Source organism: Choloepus didactylus, chromosome 6, assembly GCF_015220235.1.
Source record: "Choloepus didactylus isolate mChoDid1 chromosome 6, mChoDid1.pri, whole genome shotgun sequence".
NCBI lineage: Eukaryota > Metazoa > Chordata > Mammalia > Pilosa > Megalonychidae > Choloepus > Choloepus didactylus.
In genome coordinates this window covers 88638842-88652698 of record NC_051312.1, presented here as the reverse complement: position 1 = coordinate 88652698, position 13857 = coordinate 88638842, and the positions used below count along the sequence as shown (strand labels likewise).

At 40.1% G+C, this 13857-nt stretch overlaps 1 protein-coding gene across 1 annotated transcript in view; it reads right to left on the bottom strand.

The window, feature by feature from the left end:
- The window catches only part of POLD3 (DNA polymerase delta 3, accessory subunit), a 50680-nt gene extending 40813 nt beyond the window's left edge, over positions 1-9867 (bottom strand). Inside the window, exons 1-3 of the mRNA XM_037840645.1 lie at positions 9646-9867; positions 8283-8338; positions 3860-3962 (exon numbers count right to left, since the gene is read on the bottom strand). Of these exons, the coding sequence (XP_037696573.1) occupies positions 3860-3962; positions 8283-8338; positions 9646-9705 (219 nt within the window). The 5' untranslated portion in view covers positions 9706-9867. The remainder of the gene's footprint in view (positions 1-3859; positions 3963-8282; positions 8339-9645) is intronic.
- Positions 9868-13857: the final 3990 nt, after the last annotated feature.

The window sequence follows — 13857 nt, the reverse complement described above, 5'->3', positions numbered from 1 at the left end:
AATAGTTACAAATGCAAATAAAAAATATACATACACATCACATACGTATGTATGTGATCACATATATATGTATGTGGTGTGTATGTATATATACCTGCAAATTTTATTAGGATTACAAAGCATGTTTGGACACTGCTGATACCTTGTGAAAAGGACTTTCGGGGGCAGGGGAGAGGTGAAGATGTGGGAGCAACAATTTAACCTTCCCTTAAAATGTTCAAATAATTCTCTGGAAGAAACTCTGGGATGAGATTAGAAGGAGGCTTCCACTTTCTCCCTACTGTTAAATACTCTTTACAATAATCATGGCCACTGGAAAAATTAAAATTATATATGTATTTTAAAATCCATACCATGCCTATAACATATCTTTTTCTTTTTAGAAACTTAAAACTTAAAGCTTTAAAAAGAAATTAGAGACAGCGGGGCAAGATGGCAGAGTACTGAGGTGTATGTTTTAGTTACTCCTCCAGGAAAGTAGGTAGAGAGCCAGGAACTGCGTGGACTGGACACCACAGAGCAATTTGACTTTGGACATACTTCATATAACACTCATGAACACGTTGAACTGCTGAGATCAGCGAAATCTGTAAGTTTTTGATGAAGGTGTCAGGGATTGATTTTGGTGATGAATGTGCAACTATATAATGGTACTGTGAACAATCGAATGTACGATTTGTTTTATATGACTGAGTGGTATGTGAATATATCTCAATAAAATGAATATTAAAAAAAAAGAAATTATAAAGAAGAAGTATTAAAACCTGAAATTATGCTTAATAATCTGCCTTTCCTGAAGAGGGTTCTCTTTATGGAAAAAAAATCATGGGTAAATATCTACACTTGGACAATAATTCTACAAGTTTCCTCAAAGCTGCCTTGGGCCTGTTAGGAGGGTAAGTAGAGAGGGCTGAGGTTACAGTGGATGAGAGATCCCAAATAGAGTCAAGAGGCTATCCTGTAGGTTTCCCTTATGCAAGCTCCAGCTAGACATCCTAAATGGCCACAGTATGCCATGCCCTTACCAAAAGTAGTCCCCGAATACCTAGGTTCCCTACCTGAGATTCTATAAAAGATTCACTCACTAAGTTTTACCTCTCAGCAACTTTAACGCACCAGAGTCTTTCTATGTCAGACAAGTCCTAAAACCCAGAGGCAACAGCATCTTTAAGAACAATAATCAGATGCAGTCCCCTTCCCCATACTGTCAACACCCCCTTTCAATATGAACAAGTTAGGGTGCTCACTGCCTAGACACCCCTGTAACCTCAGCTTGTTACCTTTCTTTACCCACTTTTGGTCAAATAGGCATTTTCAATCCCTTGCTGCTGGGGCCAGGCCCTTCCTGGGAATCATGTCCCATGTTACCAGGGAGCTTCATTCCCCTGGGAGTCATGTCCCTTGTGGGGGGAAGTATGAATTTATTTGCTGAGTTTGGCTTAGAGAAAAGCCACATCTGAGCAACAAAAGAGGTTCCCTGGAGATACCTCTTAGGAATAATTATAGGAAGGCTCAGCCTCCTGTTTACAGCCCTAAGTTTCAGAAGAGGAAGCCTCAAGTTGAGGGCCTGATTTATTAAGTAGCGGGTTCCTAATTCACTTAATAAGTATTCTATCTCAAGATAAACGGTCAGTTTCTTACATTATCTTCACTTAGTTGTACAATCATCATCACTCTCAACTTTATGAGTGAGACATCTTATCCAACACAGGCAAATATCTTGATTACCATCTGGTTTGCCAAAAAGCTTACCTACAAGGAAAGAATATGCTAGCCATAGGATATAAGGATCTCATCCCCCTAACAGTTTAATTTCTCCTCGTAAATTATTAAATTGCTATTCTGGTTTAAATCCTGCATGCTTGGGTGTGATGGTTAGGTTCATGTGTCAACTTGGCCAGGTGACCCAGCTGTCTGGTCAAGCAAACACTGGCCTAACAATTGCTGTGAGAACGTTTGAAGCTGGTTAATAAACCAACAGACTGGTTTATTAAATCATCAGTCAATTGACTGCAGCTGTGACTGATGACTCACCAAAGGGCGTGCCTTCCACAATGAGAGAATGCAATTGGCTGGATTTGATCCAATTAATCAGTTGAAGACTTAAAAGCAAGACAGATAGAGGACCTTCACTTCTTCTTCGGCTGCCCAGTGAAGCATTTCCTGAGGAGTTCGTCGAAGTTGCCAGTTCGTTTCCTGAGGAGTTCATCGAACACATTCGTCGAAGATCCCAGTTCATTTCCTGAGCAGTTCGTCGAAGTTGCCAGTTCGTTTCCTGAGGAGTTCATCGGACATCTTCCTTGGAGTTGACAGTTTGTTGACAGCTCTACAGAATTTGGACTCGTGCATACCCACAGTTACGTGAGTCACTTTTACAATTTGATAATCAGAGACACCTCTCATTGATTCTGTTTCCCTAGAGAACCCTAACTAACACATTGGGTCTCTAATACTAAAAGACAAAATCAGGCAGACAAATCAGGGTATTGAGACTATTGAGTCTAAAGGAAAGTCAAAAGAGAAGAATAAAACTTACATATTAGTGTATCTCTGAGAAGTGGCCCTGATCTTGGGTCAAGTCCTATGGGGCTAGTGGTGGTAGTGGTGGTGGGAGCAACAGAACCTTCAGATAGGAGGTTTGGGAAAATGAGAACACAGATATACCTCACTTTTGGGAGGAAACCAGACAGAAACAATTATCAAAGTTCCCAAGATTCAGCCTGGTGCAAGACGAAGAACAGAGTATCTTGGCAGAGCTTCTGGTATACGCCAAGGTATGTGGTATACACCAAGGTACGGGAATAGTAGAATAATCCCTGTGTCCCTGAGAGAGACATGGGAAAAGCCAAGAAGAAAGAAGTCAGTAGACCTGAGAAAGCTTTGAGATTGGGATGATGAAAATGTAGCACCAACTTATGCTGATGGATGACCAGATTCCAGATGAGCCTATACATAGAAGATGCAGGAGAATAAAGATGTTCCCAGCCCATGCCACTCTACTACTTTAGGTGAGTCCCCTGCCAACACCCTCTTCCACCCTTTACCCTTCAGTCTGTCAAAATGAATGCTTGAAATTAAAACCAAGTATATTAGTCAAGGTTCAGCAGAGAAACAAAACTGATGGATATACACATGTGTGTGTATGTGTATGTAAACATTAAGAGATCTATTATAGGAACTGGTTCATGCAGCCCTGGGGATTGGCAAGTCTGAATTCCGTAGGGTAGACCACAAGTTGGGAACTCTGGTTAAGGTTTTGATGAGTTCCCCAGGAGAAGCTGGCAGCTGAACTGTTTCTTTCTGACTGCTGAAGTCATCAGTTCTCCCTCCTCAACTTATTGTCTGAGACTTCTCTCATTATGAAGGCAATCTCCTTTGGTGACTGTAGATGTTATCAGCCATAGATGCAATCAACTGACTAATGATTTAAATTCACAAAATACCTTTATAGTAATAATCAGGTCAGTGCTTGCTTGACCAAAAGACTGGACCATAACTTAGTCAGACTGGCACATGAACTTAACCATCACATTGAAATTTGAACACACTGGAAATTAATCACCATTATCTCCAATAATCTTCAAGAGGAATAAAGAATGAGAGAAGCAGTCTCCTAATGTCTCCCTGCTTAAGAAAACTGCATAATAATGAGGATACAGTCTCTGTACCACAGTCAAGATACTATCCAAGCTTCTCAGAATTTTAGATTTACCTGAAAAATCCAAAATAATCACCACCTCAAGTGGTTTTTTTCAAACTTCCATAGTACTGACCTGTTTTTCACTTATGTTATAATGTTATATAACACTGTTTATAGTGCAAACACATTTAAACTCAATATAAGATTCTGAGAACTTACAGAATATCCATCCTGAACAAGACTGCCAGACACCAAATATGTGACGTGCAGTTGGGCTCCTGAATTTTCCTTTCGCTTCCTTTCAACATAATCATACAGCATCCTGTTACAAACAAAAGAAGGCATAAGTCCTTAGTAAGAGTTTTTAACCTTATCAATGATTAATTCATGATTTAAAAATTAGATATGTTAATTCTGATAGTCTATCAAATTTTCTAAACAGCAGAATTTTTGCTGCAAAGGAATCAGCTGATATACTTTTTTGTATATATGTTATATTTCATAAGGAAATAACCGAAACTGTGTAATTGTGAACTATGATATTCTTTGAAATTTGCTCTCTAACTACTTGTTAAATTGCACTTGGAAAGTGATCACTTTTATGTATATATTTTATATTCTACAATAAAAAATATATTATTTAAAAAAAAAAGGAAGAAAGAAATCATAGGCCAAGAAGGATTCAACCTGCATTAAAACAGTGGCAATGGCATATAATGGATAGAACATTTAATCAAGAGTAAGTTCAGTCAACTATCTAGCTATGGAGAACTTGGATAAGTTAATTTTTCTAAGCCTCTTAGTATAATAAGGTATAAAATGGGAGGGTTATATTAAATCAGACATTCTCTTAATCTGAGATCCATATGCCCAATTATAACCCACTCCCAATTGCCAAATTACAAGCAAAATGTCTACATGTTCTTTTGGGGAGTGATAGTTCAGAATTTTCAATATATTCTCAAAAGAATTCATTACTCCAAAATATTAAGAACTACTAAGTAGATGATCACAAATGTCCCTTCTAGCTCTGAAATACCAATTTAATGATCACTCAGATTCAATGCTATTTCAGAACTGCAGAAGAGAAAAGCTTACTCATACTGCCCAGTATCCAGAGTGCTCAAAATCTGAGGTAGCCATACACCCAAGGCAGAAATAATTTTGCTTTTAGAAACATTCCCAAATTTATTTTTATGCCCATGATCCCAAGTATCAAAAGCTTGCCCTCCTCACATTTTAACAAGAAAAAGGAAACAAATTATATGTCTTTTATCTCAAGAATACATTATTGAATCTCCACAAAATGTCATACTTCTGCCAAAGACAGCCAGAACCTCAAAAATCACTCAACCTACACTGTTGATCACTCTCTTCTTAAAACACCTGCTCTCTTGGCATCCATGAAAACATGCCCCACTGTGTCTCCTCTTACCCCTCTAACTGCCTCTTCTCCACTTCCTGCGCAGATACGTCTACCTCCTCCCTTTCTTTAACATTTGGTATTCTGTCTTTGATACCCTTTCATTCTATATATTAGGGTGACCAACCATTTGTTTACCTGGACATGGAAAAAAACACAAAAAACATGGAAACATGAGGGGTTTCCCAGGACATGGGACTATTGATGCTAAAACTGGGACAGCCTTGGACAAATCAAGATGGTTGATCAGCCTATTATACACAGTCCTTGACCTACTTCATTCAACCCCATAGCTTCATCTATCCCCAACAATATCATCTGCTCGAATTGCCCAAAGCCAGAAATCTGTGTCATTATCTTTTACTTCTTCCTATCCAGTGAGTTGCCAAGTCTCATCAATTCTCCCTTCCTGATTCTATCCCCTCCAAATCCTTTGACTGGACTATTTCAATTCCAAGTGTCACTCTCCCTCTTCCCCACATTCATCATTCAGAATTGCCAGAGTGAAGTGTTTTTTTTTTTAATGCAAATCAAGTCATTCAGTCAATGGACATTTACTGAATATCTACTCCATGTTCATGACCTTGGGGATAGAACAGTGAATCAAAGCAGGCAAAGTTACATTTTAAGAAGGCAAGACAAACATCAAATAAATAAATAAATAGATAATGTCAGAAGGTATTAAGTCTAAGGGGAAAAAATAAAGTAAGGTAAGGAAAGTGCCAGAGATAGAGTTTTGCTATGTTATAATAAAGGTGATCAGGGAAGACCTCATGAGCAGAGCCCTGAAGGAGTCACCATTGTGGTTATCTGGGGGAAGAATGTTCCACGCAGAGAGAAGAGCAAATGCAAAAAGGTTCTTATGCAAGAATATAACAAGATTCAAGGAACACAAAGGAAGCCATTTTGCCTGAAATGGAATAAGGAGAGTGCTAGGAGAAAGGGTACAGTGTCAGAGTGGGCAAAATTACTTGTATAGAAGATACACAAATGCAAAGGCCAATAAGCACATGAAAAGATGATCAACATCATTAGTCACTAGGACAATGAAAATCAAAATTACAATGAGATACTATTTCACACCCATTAGGATGGCCACATTCAAAAAGACAGATAACAAAAAGTATTGGTAAGGATATGGACAAACTGGAACCCTCATACATTGCTGGTGGGAACACAGCCACTTTGGAAAACAGTATGGCAGTTCCTCAAAAACTATATACCCAAGAGAATTTAAAACGTATGTCCACATAAAAATTTGTACATGAATATTCACAGCATCATTATTATTCACAATAGACAAAAACTAGAAACACCCAAATATCAATCAATCGATGAAAACAAAATGTTGCAAATCCATAAAATGGAATATTATTCAGCCATAAAAAGGAATGAAAGACTGACACATACTACAACAAGGATGAACTTTGAAAACATTATGCAAAGTGAAATAAGTCAGACACATACAAAAAAACCCACACATTACATGATTCCATTTATATGCCAGAATAGGCAAACATATAGAGACAGAAAGTAGATATGTTTACCTAAGTGGGGGGGGGGCAATACTGCTGAGGAAAATGTGGAGTGACTTCTAATAGGCACAGGTTCCTTTTGGGGGTGATGAAAATGTTCTAAAATTGATTGTGGTGATAGTTGTACAATCTGTGAATATACTAAAAACCACTCAACTGTATACTTTAAATGAGTGAACTGTATCTCAGTAAAACAAACAAACAAACAAAAAGAATTGAAAGACTATGAAAGAAATTAATGGGGTATGATGACAGAGTTAAGGAGGGATGGGGATACTTCAAATAGAGTATTAGGGAATGCCTCTTAGAGAAAGCTATGTGTGAACTCCGAGCTGAAACCTGAAGAATGAGGACAGCTGGGAGAAGAGCATTCCAGCTGAGTGAACAGTGCAAAGGTCCTAGGGCCTGTTCCTTTTTGAAGAAAGTGAGGTAAGGAGTGGTATCAGAGGAAGCTGAGCTGATAAACAGGGATTGACAGTGTGTTAATGCTATAAAAATTATAGGTAATCAGAGTAGTCACAGCAAAGTTGCAGGCAACTTTATTTCACCTTCAGGGAATGCCTGAAGTCCTTAATTACGCATCTTGAAACCTCAACACACTTATTATAGTAACAGTTACCATCAGAACTCAGAATTCCTCATTTCCTATTTAAACCTTAATCACAATAAACAGTAACTCATAAAGGTGTCCATTCCCAAACCTGTATAGTTTGGGTTTGGGCCAGGATTGGTCTTAACAACAGCAATCTCATGCAGTCAATACCAGTTCAATCTCATACAGTCAAAACCAGTCCAAATTCATCCCTGGGCCAAGAATTTCAGGTCTCAAAGGAGTAAACATCACAGACAAAATCAGACTCCTAGACCTGTCAAACAAAAACCCTTAAAGCTAAATCAACCCATTCTAGAGATCAGGGATTTTTTTAAACTCATAAAGTGTTCCTATGACTCAAAGAAAGTTCCTATACCTCAAAGAATAGAGAAAAAAGGAATAAAACAAACTGAATAAGAGCTAACACAACACATGTGTCCTCGAGCTGTTCTATAATTCCTCCCCTTGGGCCAGTGATAATACTTGCACATTTTCAGGTCAAAAAATTTTGAAGTCAATTCAAAAGCTGGCCTTTCACCACAAGTTTCAGCAAGGAAAGGTGACATGGCAAAAGTCAAGGAGGATAATGTTCTGTGCAATCCTATACACTGTCTCTTAGTTTCACTTAAATATTTCTCCTCTAACACTATTACACAGCTTGTGTCAAACACCTGTTGACCTCATTATGCAAGTGTTCAATAGCATCTGGAGAGGGGCCTAAGGACCTCCTGTGAAAACGTACTAAAGATTTAAGATAACAGACATACAAATCTGAGATGTAAACAGAATTGGCTAACTATTTAATAAATCTGAAGTAACAGTGATGTTCACCAGAGGGTAAAGTTGCAAATAAATCCAGTAAATTTATCATCATGCATTTGTACACCAGTCCACCTATCTCCTAAAATAGACAAAGGCAATAAAAGTAATAAGAGGTAATAAATAATATTATTTCCCATTTGCCCAGGAAATCTTTTTTTTAGTTCTAACCTAGAGGCTATCTGTAAAGTTAAAAACAAAGCAAAAGAAAAAACAAACAAAACCAAACAAAAAACTCTAATGTGATTAAAATTAGTAATAAATTGGACTTACTGTTTGGCCTGGTTAACATGAACCCCTAGTGTATAGCTCAGCCATTTATATGTCACCTGCAAGAAGAAGCAATTTTTAAAATATTTATCAATGACTCAAGAGTGCACATCAGTTCTAAGGGCCTGCTCTTCAAGATTCCTTATAAACTACAATAGATGCCATCCCAGTTTTGCCAAAATCCGTCCATCTGGGCAAGCAGGATTATGATTTATCATGTCATTGACTGATTAGTGCAAAAGAGTTTTTTTTAAAGGCTGAATACATATGGAAAGAAAAAGCTATCATTTTACCCACACTCCTTGTTTTACCAAGGCCATTTGTCCACATTCTTTCCTTGTCTGGGTCCATTACCCAAAACTCACCCAGAAGCTAGATTGCTTTGAAGTGTACTTCTGAAGTGCTCGGATATTTCTAAGGAAAGTTGCAGCCTTACAATCACTAAAGGGCACAGGTGGTGCCAAGGTCAGGGAATGAAAGAAAAAAACAATGAATACTATATCAGAGGTTAGACTGGGGAACTACTGGCATCAGTCTTGATGTTCCTTCCATCCCTCCTTGACCCAGTATGTCTGCCACTCTATTCTCTCAAAGTCTCTTCCAATTCCAAATGCTGAGCGTCCAATAATAAGTTAGGCAAAGGCAGTGTGATGTAGAAGAAAGCGTTAGTTGAAGTAAGAGACAGACCTAGGTTGTGTCTATCCCTAACTAATCACAAATAAACAATTTATTTGGCCCCTTTGCCTCTATTTCCTCTTCTAGGGATACTACCACCGACCTCTGGATGGGTAGCTGTAAAGATTAAATGGCAATAACGTGTATCCAAAGTGCCCTAGCTCACAGTAGGCGCTCAAAAAGCAACAGCTAGTATCAGTTTGCGAGCGCACTCATATCTATCGTCTCAATTAATCTTTACACAATCCTGTGAGGCAAATCTCTATTCATATCTAGATTTTCAGGAAGAGAACAGTCAGGAGGCCAAACAACTTGTCATTTAACCAGGTTAAGATGCAATTTCCTCAACTATAAACTTAGGACTTTAAAAGCCAAACAGTTTATATGACAGGTGTTGGGAAGACTTAAAAAGATTCTCCTCCAACACCCCTCCCTCCGCAGCTGACCTCCATGGATCCTGCCCAGTGCACACTCCTCAGCACGCCCACCCAGGGGACGCGGAAGCACGAGCGCACTGGAGAACCTCCCCTGAGGGCTCCCTCCCGCTTTGGAGCCGAAGAAGTGGGGACCGGTCTTCCCTCCGCCAATTCCCACGAGGCAACAAGAGGGGGTGGGGTCAAGGCCCCGCGCCGCCCTCGCCGTGCTCAGCACCCCAGTCGCACGTCCACATTCCCCAGCCCTAGCTCCTCACGATCTTGTTCTGGTCCGTGACGAACTCGTCTATATTTTCCAGATAAAGCTGGTCCGCCATGGTGCTGCTGCGCTGGAACCCGCCGCCTGTAAGACCCTCTCAACGCCACAGCCGCAGCTCCCGCCGGCGGGAAATGTCTGTCCTCCCTCCCTCCTTCCCGGGTCCGAGGTCGTTTCCACGGCAACAGAGGCGACGCGCTACGGCGGCCGTCCAGGGGTCAAACTAGATAGGGAGACGGCGGAGGCTCAAGTACTGCACGTAGGGCTGGTTAGGTGCGGGCGGAAGTGAGGCGCTATAGGGCGGGCGTGATGTGCGAGAGTCTGTACATGGAACCTTAGGTTCGAATCTCACCTTTACTAATTAATAACTGTCCCTGGACAAAATACTTTGTCTCCAGGAGCCACAGTCTCAGCACCTGTACATTGGTAAATAATCCTTGTCCTTTCATACATTTATTCAACAAATATTTATTAAGTATCTTCCTGGCACTTTTTGGGCACTGGGGACACAGCAATGAGCAATAAAGGCGGAAATAAGTCATTTTAGTACAGAGTGATGCCGGCTGGGAGAAAGTGATGCCTGTTATGACCCCTCAGCGCTGAGAAATTAGGGTAGGGGGAGGTTGTGTTTCAGATAAAGGCAGGAACATTTGCTGGGAAGAGATAAGAGTTCTTGTAGGAGAAAAGAGTTCGTTATACCGGAATGGAGGAAGAACGGGCCCATGAGATTTGAGACACGGGCGAAGCCAAATCTTGCTGGGTCTCCAAGGCTGTGTGAAGGGGCACATGAACTTTATTCTGAGGGAAACTTGGAGAAAAGTTTTCAGGTTGGGGAATTTCAACTAAAATTTCTCCTAACATCAGCCAAGCAAACCTTAATAATTGATTTCCGCATAAAGCAGTGAAGTTCAGTTCCGCAGGACGGTGGGTAAAGTGAACAGGCTCTAGAGTTAGAATGCCTGGATTTGAATCCTGGATTTGCTATTTGTTGTGTGATCATAGGTGGGTAAAGTGAACAGGCTCTAGAGTTAGAATGCCTGGATTTGAATCCTGGATTTGCTATTTGTTGTGTGATCATAGGTAAGTTATTTAAACATGAGCTTGTTTCCTCATCTGTAAAGTGAAAATAATAGCAGTTTCTACTTCAAAGGTTTGTTGCAACATGCATTCGTTCAAGACATTTAGCAAAAGACTACCAAGGGTCAGGGACTGGGTGCTGTCGTGCTGTGGATACAGCTGTGATCAATAATACATGGAGCCTGTTCACATGTAGTTTATATTCTTGCAGAGATATTTAAATGAGGCAGGAATGGGGGTGGCTTAAACTGGGGTAGTGGTAGTAGAAATTGAAATAACTGGGTGACTTGGGTTTTGTTTTAGAGGTACACTCAGCAAAACCTGCTGATGAATTGGTGAGTGGGGTGGGGAAAGGAGAGGAATCAGGAAAATGCCTAGATTTTGAACTTAACTCTTTAGGTAAATGGTGATGCCCTTGACTGAGATTGGGAAGACTGGGAGAAAGAGCAGATGAGAAAAATCAAAGAATTCCATTTGGCCAGAGTTACAAATGAGATACTATACTTAAACCCCTCTTACCAAGCCTGCACACAATAAAATCTATACAAAGTGGCTATATTATTATATACCAGGCACACTTTACCAGGTGATTTGAGTGGTATTTTATTTAATCCTCATAGCAACTTTGCAGATTGTACTATCTGTATTTTATGGAATAGACTGCTGAGACTCAGAGAGGAGTGAATTTTTTAAGGTCACAAGCCAGTAAGCATGCTGAAATTGGAACTCTGGTCTCTTGTCACTGCTCCAAAGGAGTGGGAAATAAGGCAAGATAATTGATTAAAAATCAACTTTCTATTTTTAATGGGAAGCATGAATAGATTCGATTCCATGTGGGTTCCAAAATGAGGTTTACTTAAATAAGTGAGCAGGATTTTAGAGCTGGCCTTGTTCTAATGTAATAGTAACAACAACAACAGTAACCACACCAGCATCTAATAGGTGCTCAATAAATGTTTACTAACTTAAATTCAATTACACTAAAGACAATTACACTAATGACTAAAGGTTTAAGGGGGAAAAACACTGGATTAGGAAACAAGAAAACTTGAGATAGTGTTTGCTATTACTTATGGTTCATTGAGTGTATGAAATATGCAGGTACCATGCTAGGCCTTTTACTTGAATATACTCATTTAATCTTCAAACCAGTTCTGTAAAGCATATAATATCATGTGGAGGATTGAAGTATATCCCCACAAAAGGCATGTTCAGGTCCTAACCCCTAGTCCTGTGGGCATAAACCCATTTGGAAATAGGACCCTGGAAGATGTTATTATTAATTAAGGTGTGGGAAAAACTGAATGAGGGTGGGCCTTAATCCAGTATGGGTGAAGACCTTATAAGCAAAGGAAGTTAGATTTGAAAGAACAGGCCACAGAGGGGAGCTGGAAGTCAGTGGAACCCAGAACAGAAAGAGGACATTGCTATGTGATGGGAAAGCCAAGGAACCCAAGGATTGCCAGCCAGCCAGAGTACCACCAACCCTGGGAGGAAGTAAGCCTTCCAGCCTCTGAAACCATGAGATAATAAATTCCTTTTGTTTAAGCCAACTCATTATGTGGTATTGTGTCATAGCACCCTGGAAACTAAGACATATCATTATCCCTATTTTGTAGATTAAGAAAGTGGAGCTCAGAGAGGTTAAGTAACTTCCCGAAACTATGCAGGTGGTAAGTGGCAGAGATGTGTTTCCAGCCCAGATGGTCTGACACCAAAGGCCATGTTCTAAACTCTGTGGTTGTTTTCCAGTGATCAGATTTGGGTGATTTTTATTCTCTTCTTTATATTATTTTTTCTTATACATGTGTCACTTTTTACAAGAGAATGTATATTTTTATAATCAGAAAAATAAACATATTCATTTTGAAAAAAATGTAAGGCATTTAGCAATGTAAAATTAACTCATCCTTTTATTCCGGGCATCTGTAATGTTCTCTATATGAAATGTAAAAAGCAAACCTCCAAAAAGGAATGGTACCACTATTCCTACCTACAACTATAAGTGCTTCTTAAAAAAAAAAAAAATGCCCTCCCTATACCTTAAGGATGAGACTTGGCTTCAGTTCCCAATGTTGACAAAAGCAGGTCTCCAGAAACCAGAACCATCAATCAACCAAAGTATTTGCTAACCAAAGCCAGTTAAAACTGTTGGGGACCAGCAGGTGTCAGGTGGTACCAACAGTGAGATGCGTACGGGACCAAGACTCTTCAGCCTCCAAGGCTCAAAAAAGAGCTGAAGGTTGGTGTTAGAAATAGAAGGTTGACCTTTGACCTTCCTCTTTCCTCTTCTCCACCCATTCATCCCAGGAATGACTGGCACCAGAGAGTCTAACGATTCTGACAGGGTACAGGGTGGGAAATCTAGATGGGGCTCAATATTGGGGTGCAGGTAAGGAGGGGTTAACCTAAATGCAGATAGGATCCCCCAACTCAGGATAGGGGAAGGGGGCCTGTAGGGGCAACCCAGAAACCCCACCAGCTAGCTGGGCTTCAGAGCTGCCACTGGTCTCTGGGAGACGGCATTCAAGGCAGAGTAACAGGTCAGTGCCAAGGAAAACAAGATTAAAATTATGACTCAAGGGTCACAAAACTATCCAAAAATTGTTCCACAGTCCCAGGGGCCCAGGACTTAATGACACCAAGGAATTTAGTCATTTTATCCTTCTTTCCTTCCTTCCTTCAACAAGCATTATCAAAAGCCTCCTGTATACTGGGCCCTATGTGACTAAAGGAAACACGAGATGGTTTTCATCTCTGGGAGTTTACAGTTTGTGGAGGGTAAACAACAAAACAGTGTGAGGGAAGCACAGGGTGCCATGGGAACCCAGAGGAGGCACCTAACCCAGTCTGAGGATCAGAGGAAATAAGGCGAAAACTCTGGACTTAGGTATCCAGGGCAAGATATGTAATCTTACCTTTCACTTTAGGCAAAATATGTAAGAAATAAAAACAGAGTTTTGCCATTGTTATGCTTTAAACAACAGAGCAAGCCTGTATTTTCCTTTTTTATAAAAGCTGTTTTATGAAACATGTATATCTTGTGTTGACAGTCTTATGGACTGTACAGCCTCCAAGGCTAGAGTACATCAACCTTCCTGATAGTTGGAGAGGCAAGAGTCCAAGGAGGGTGAGA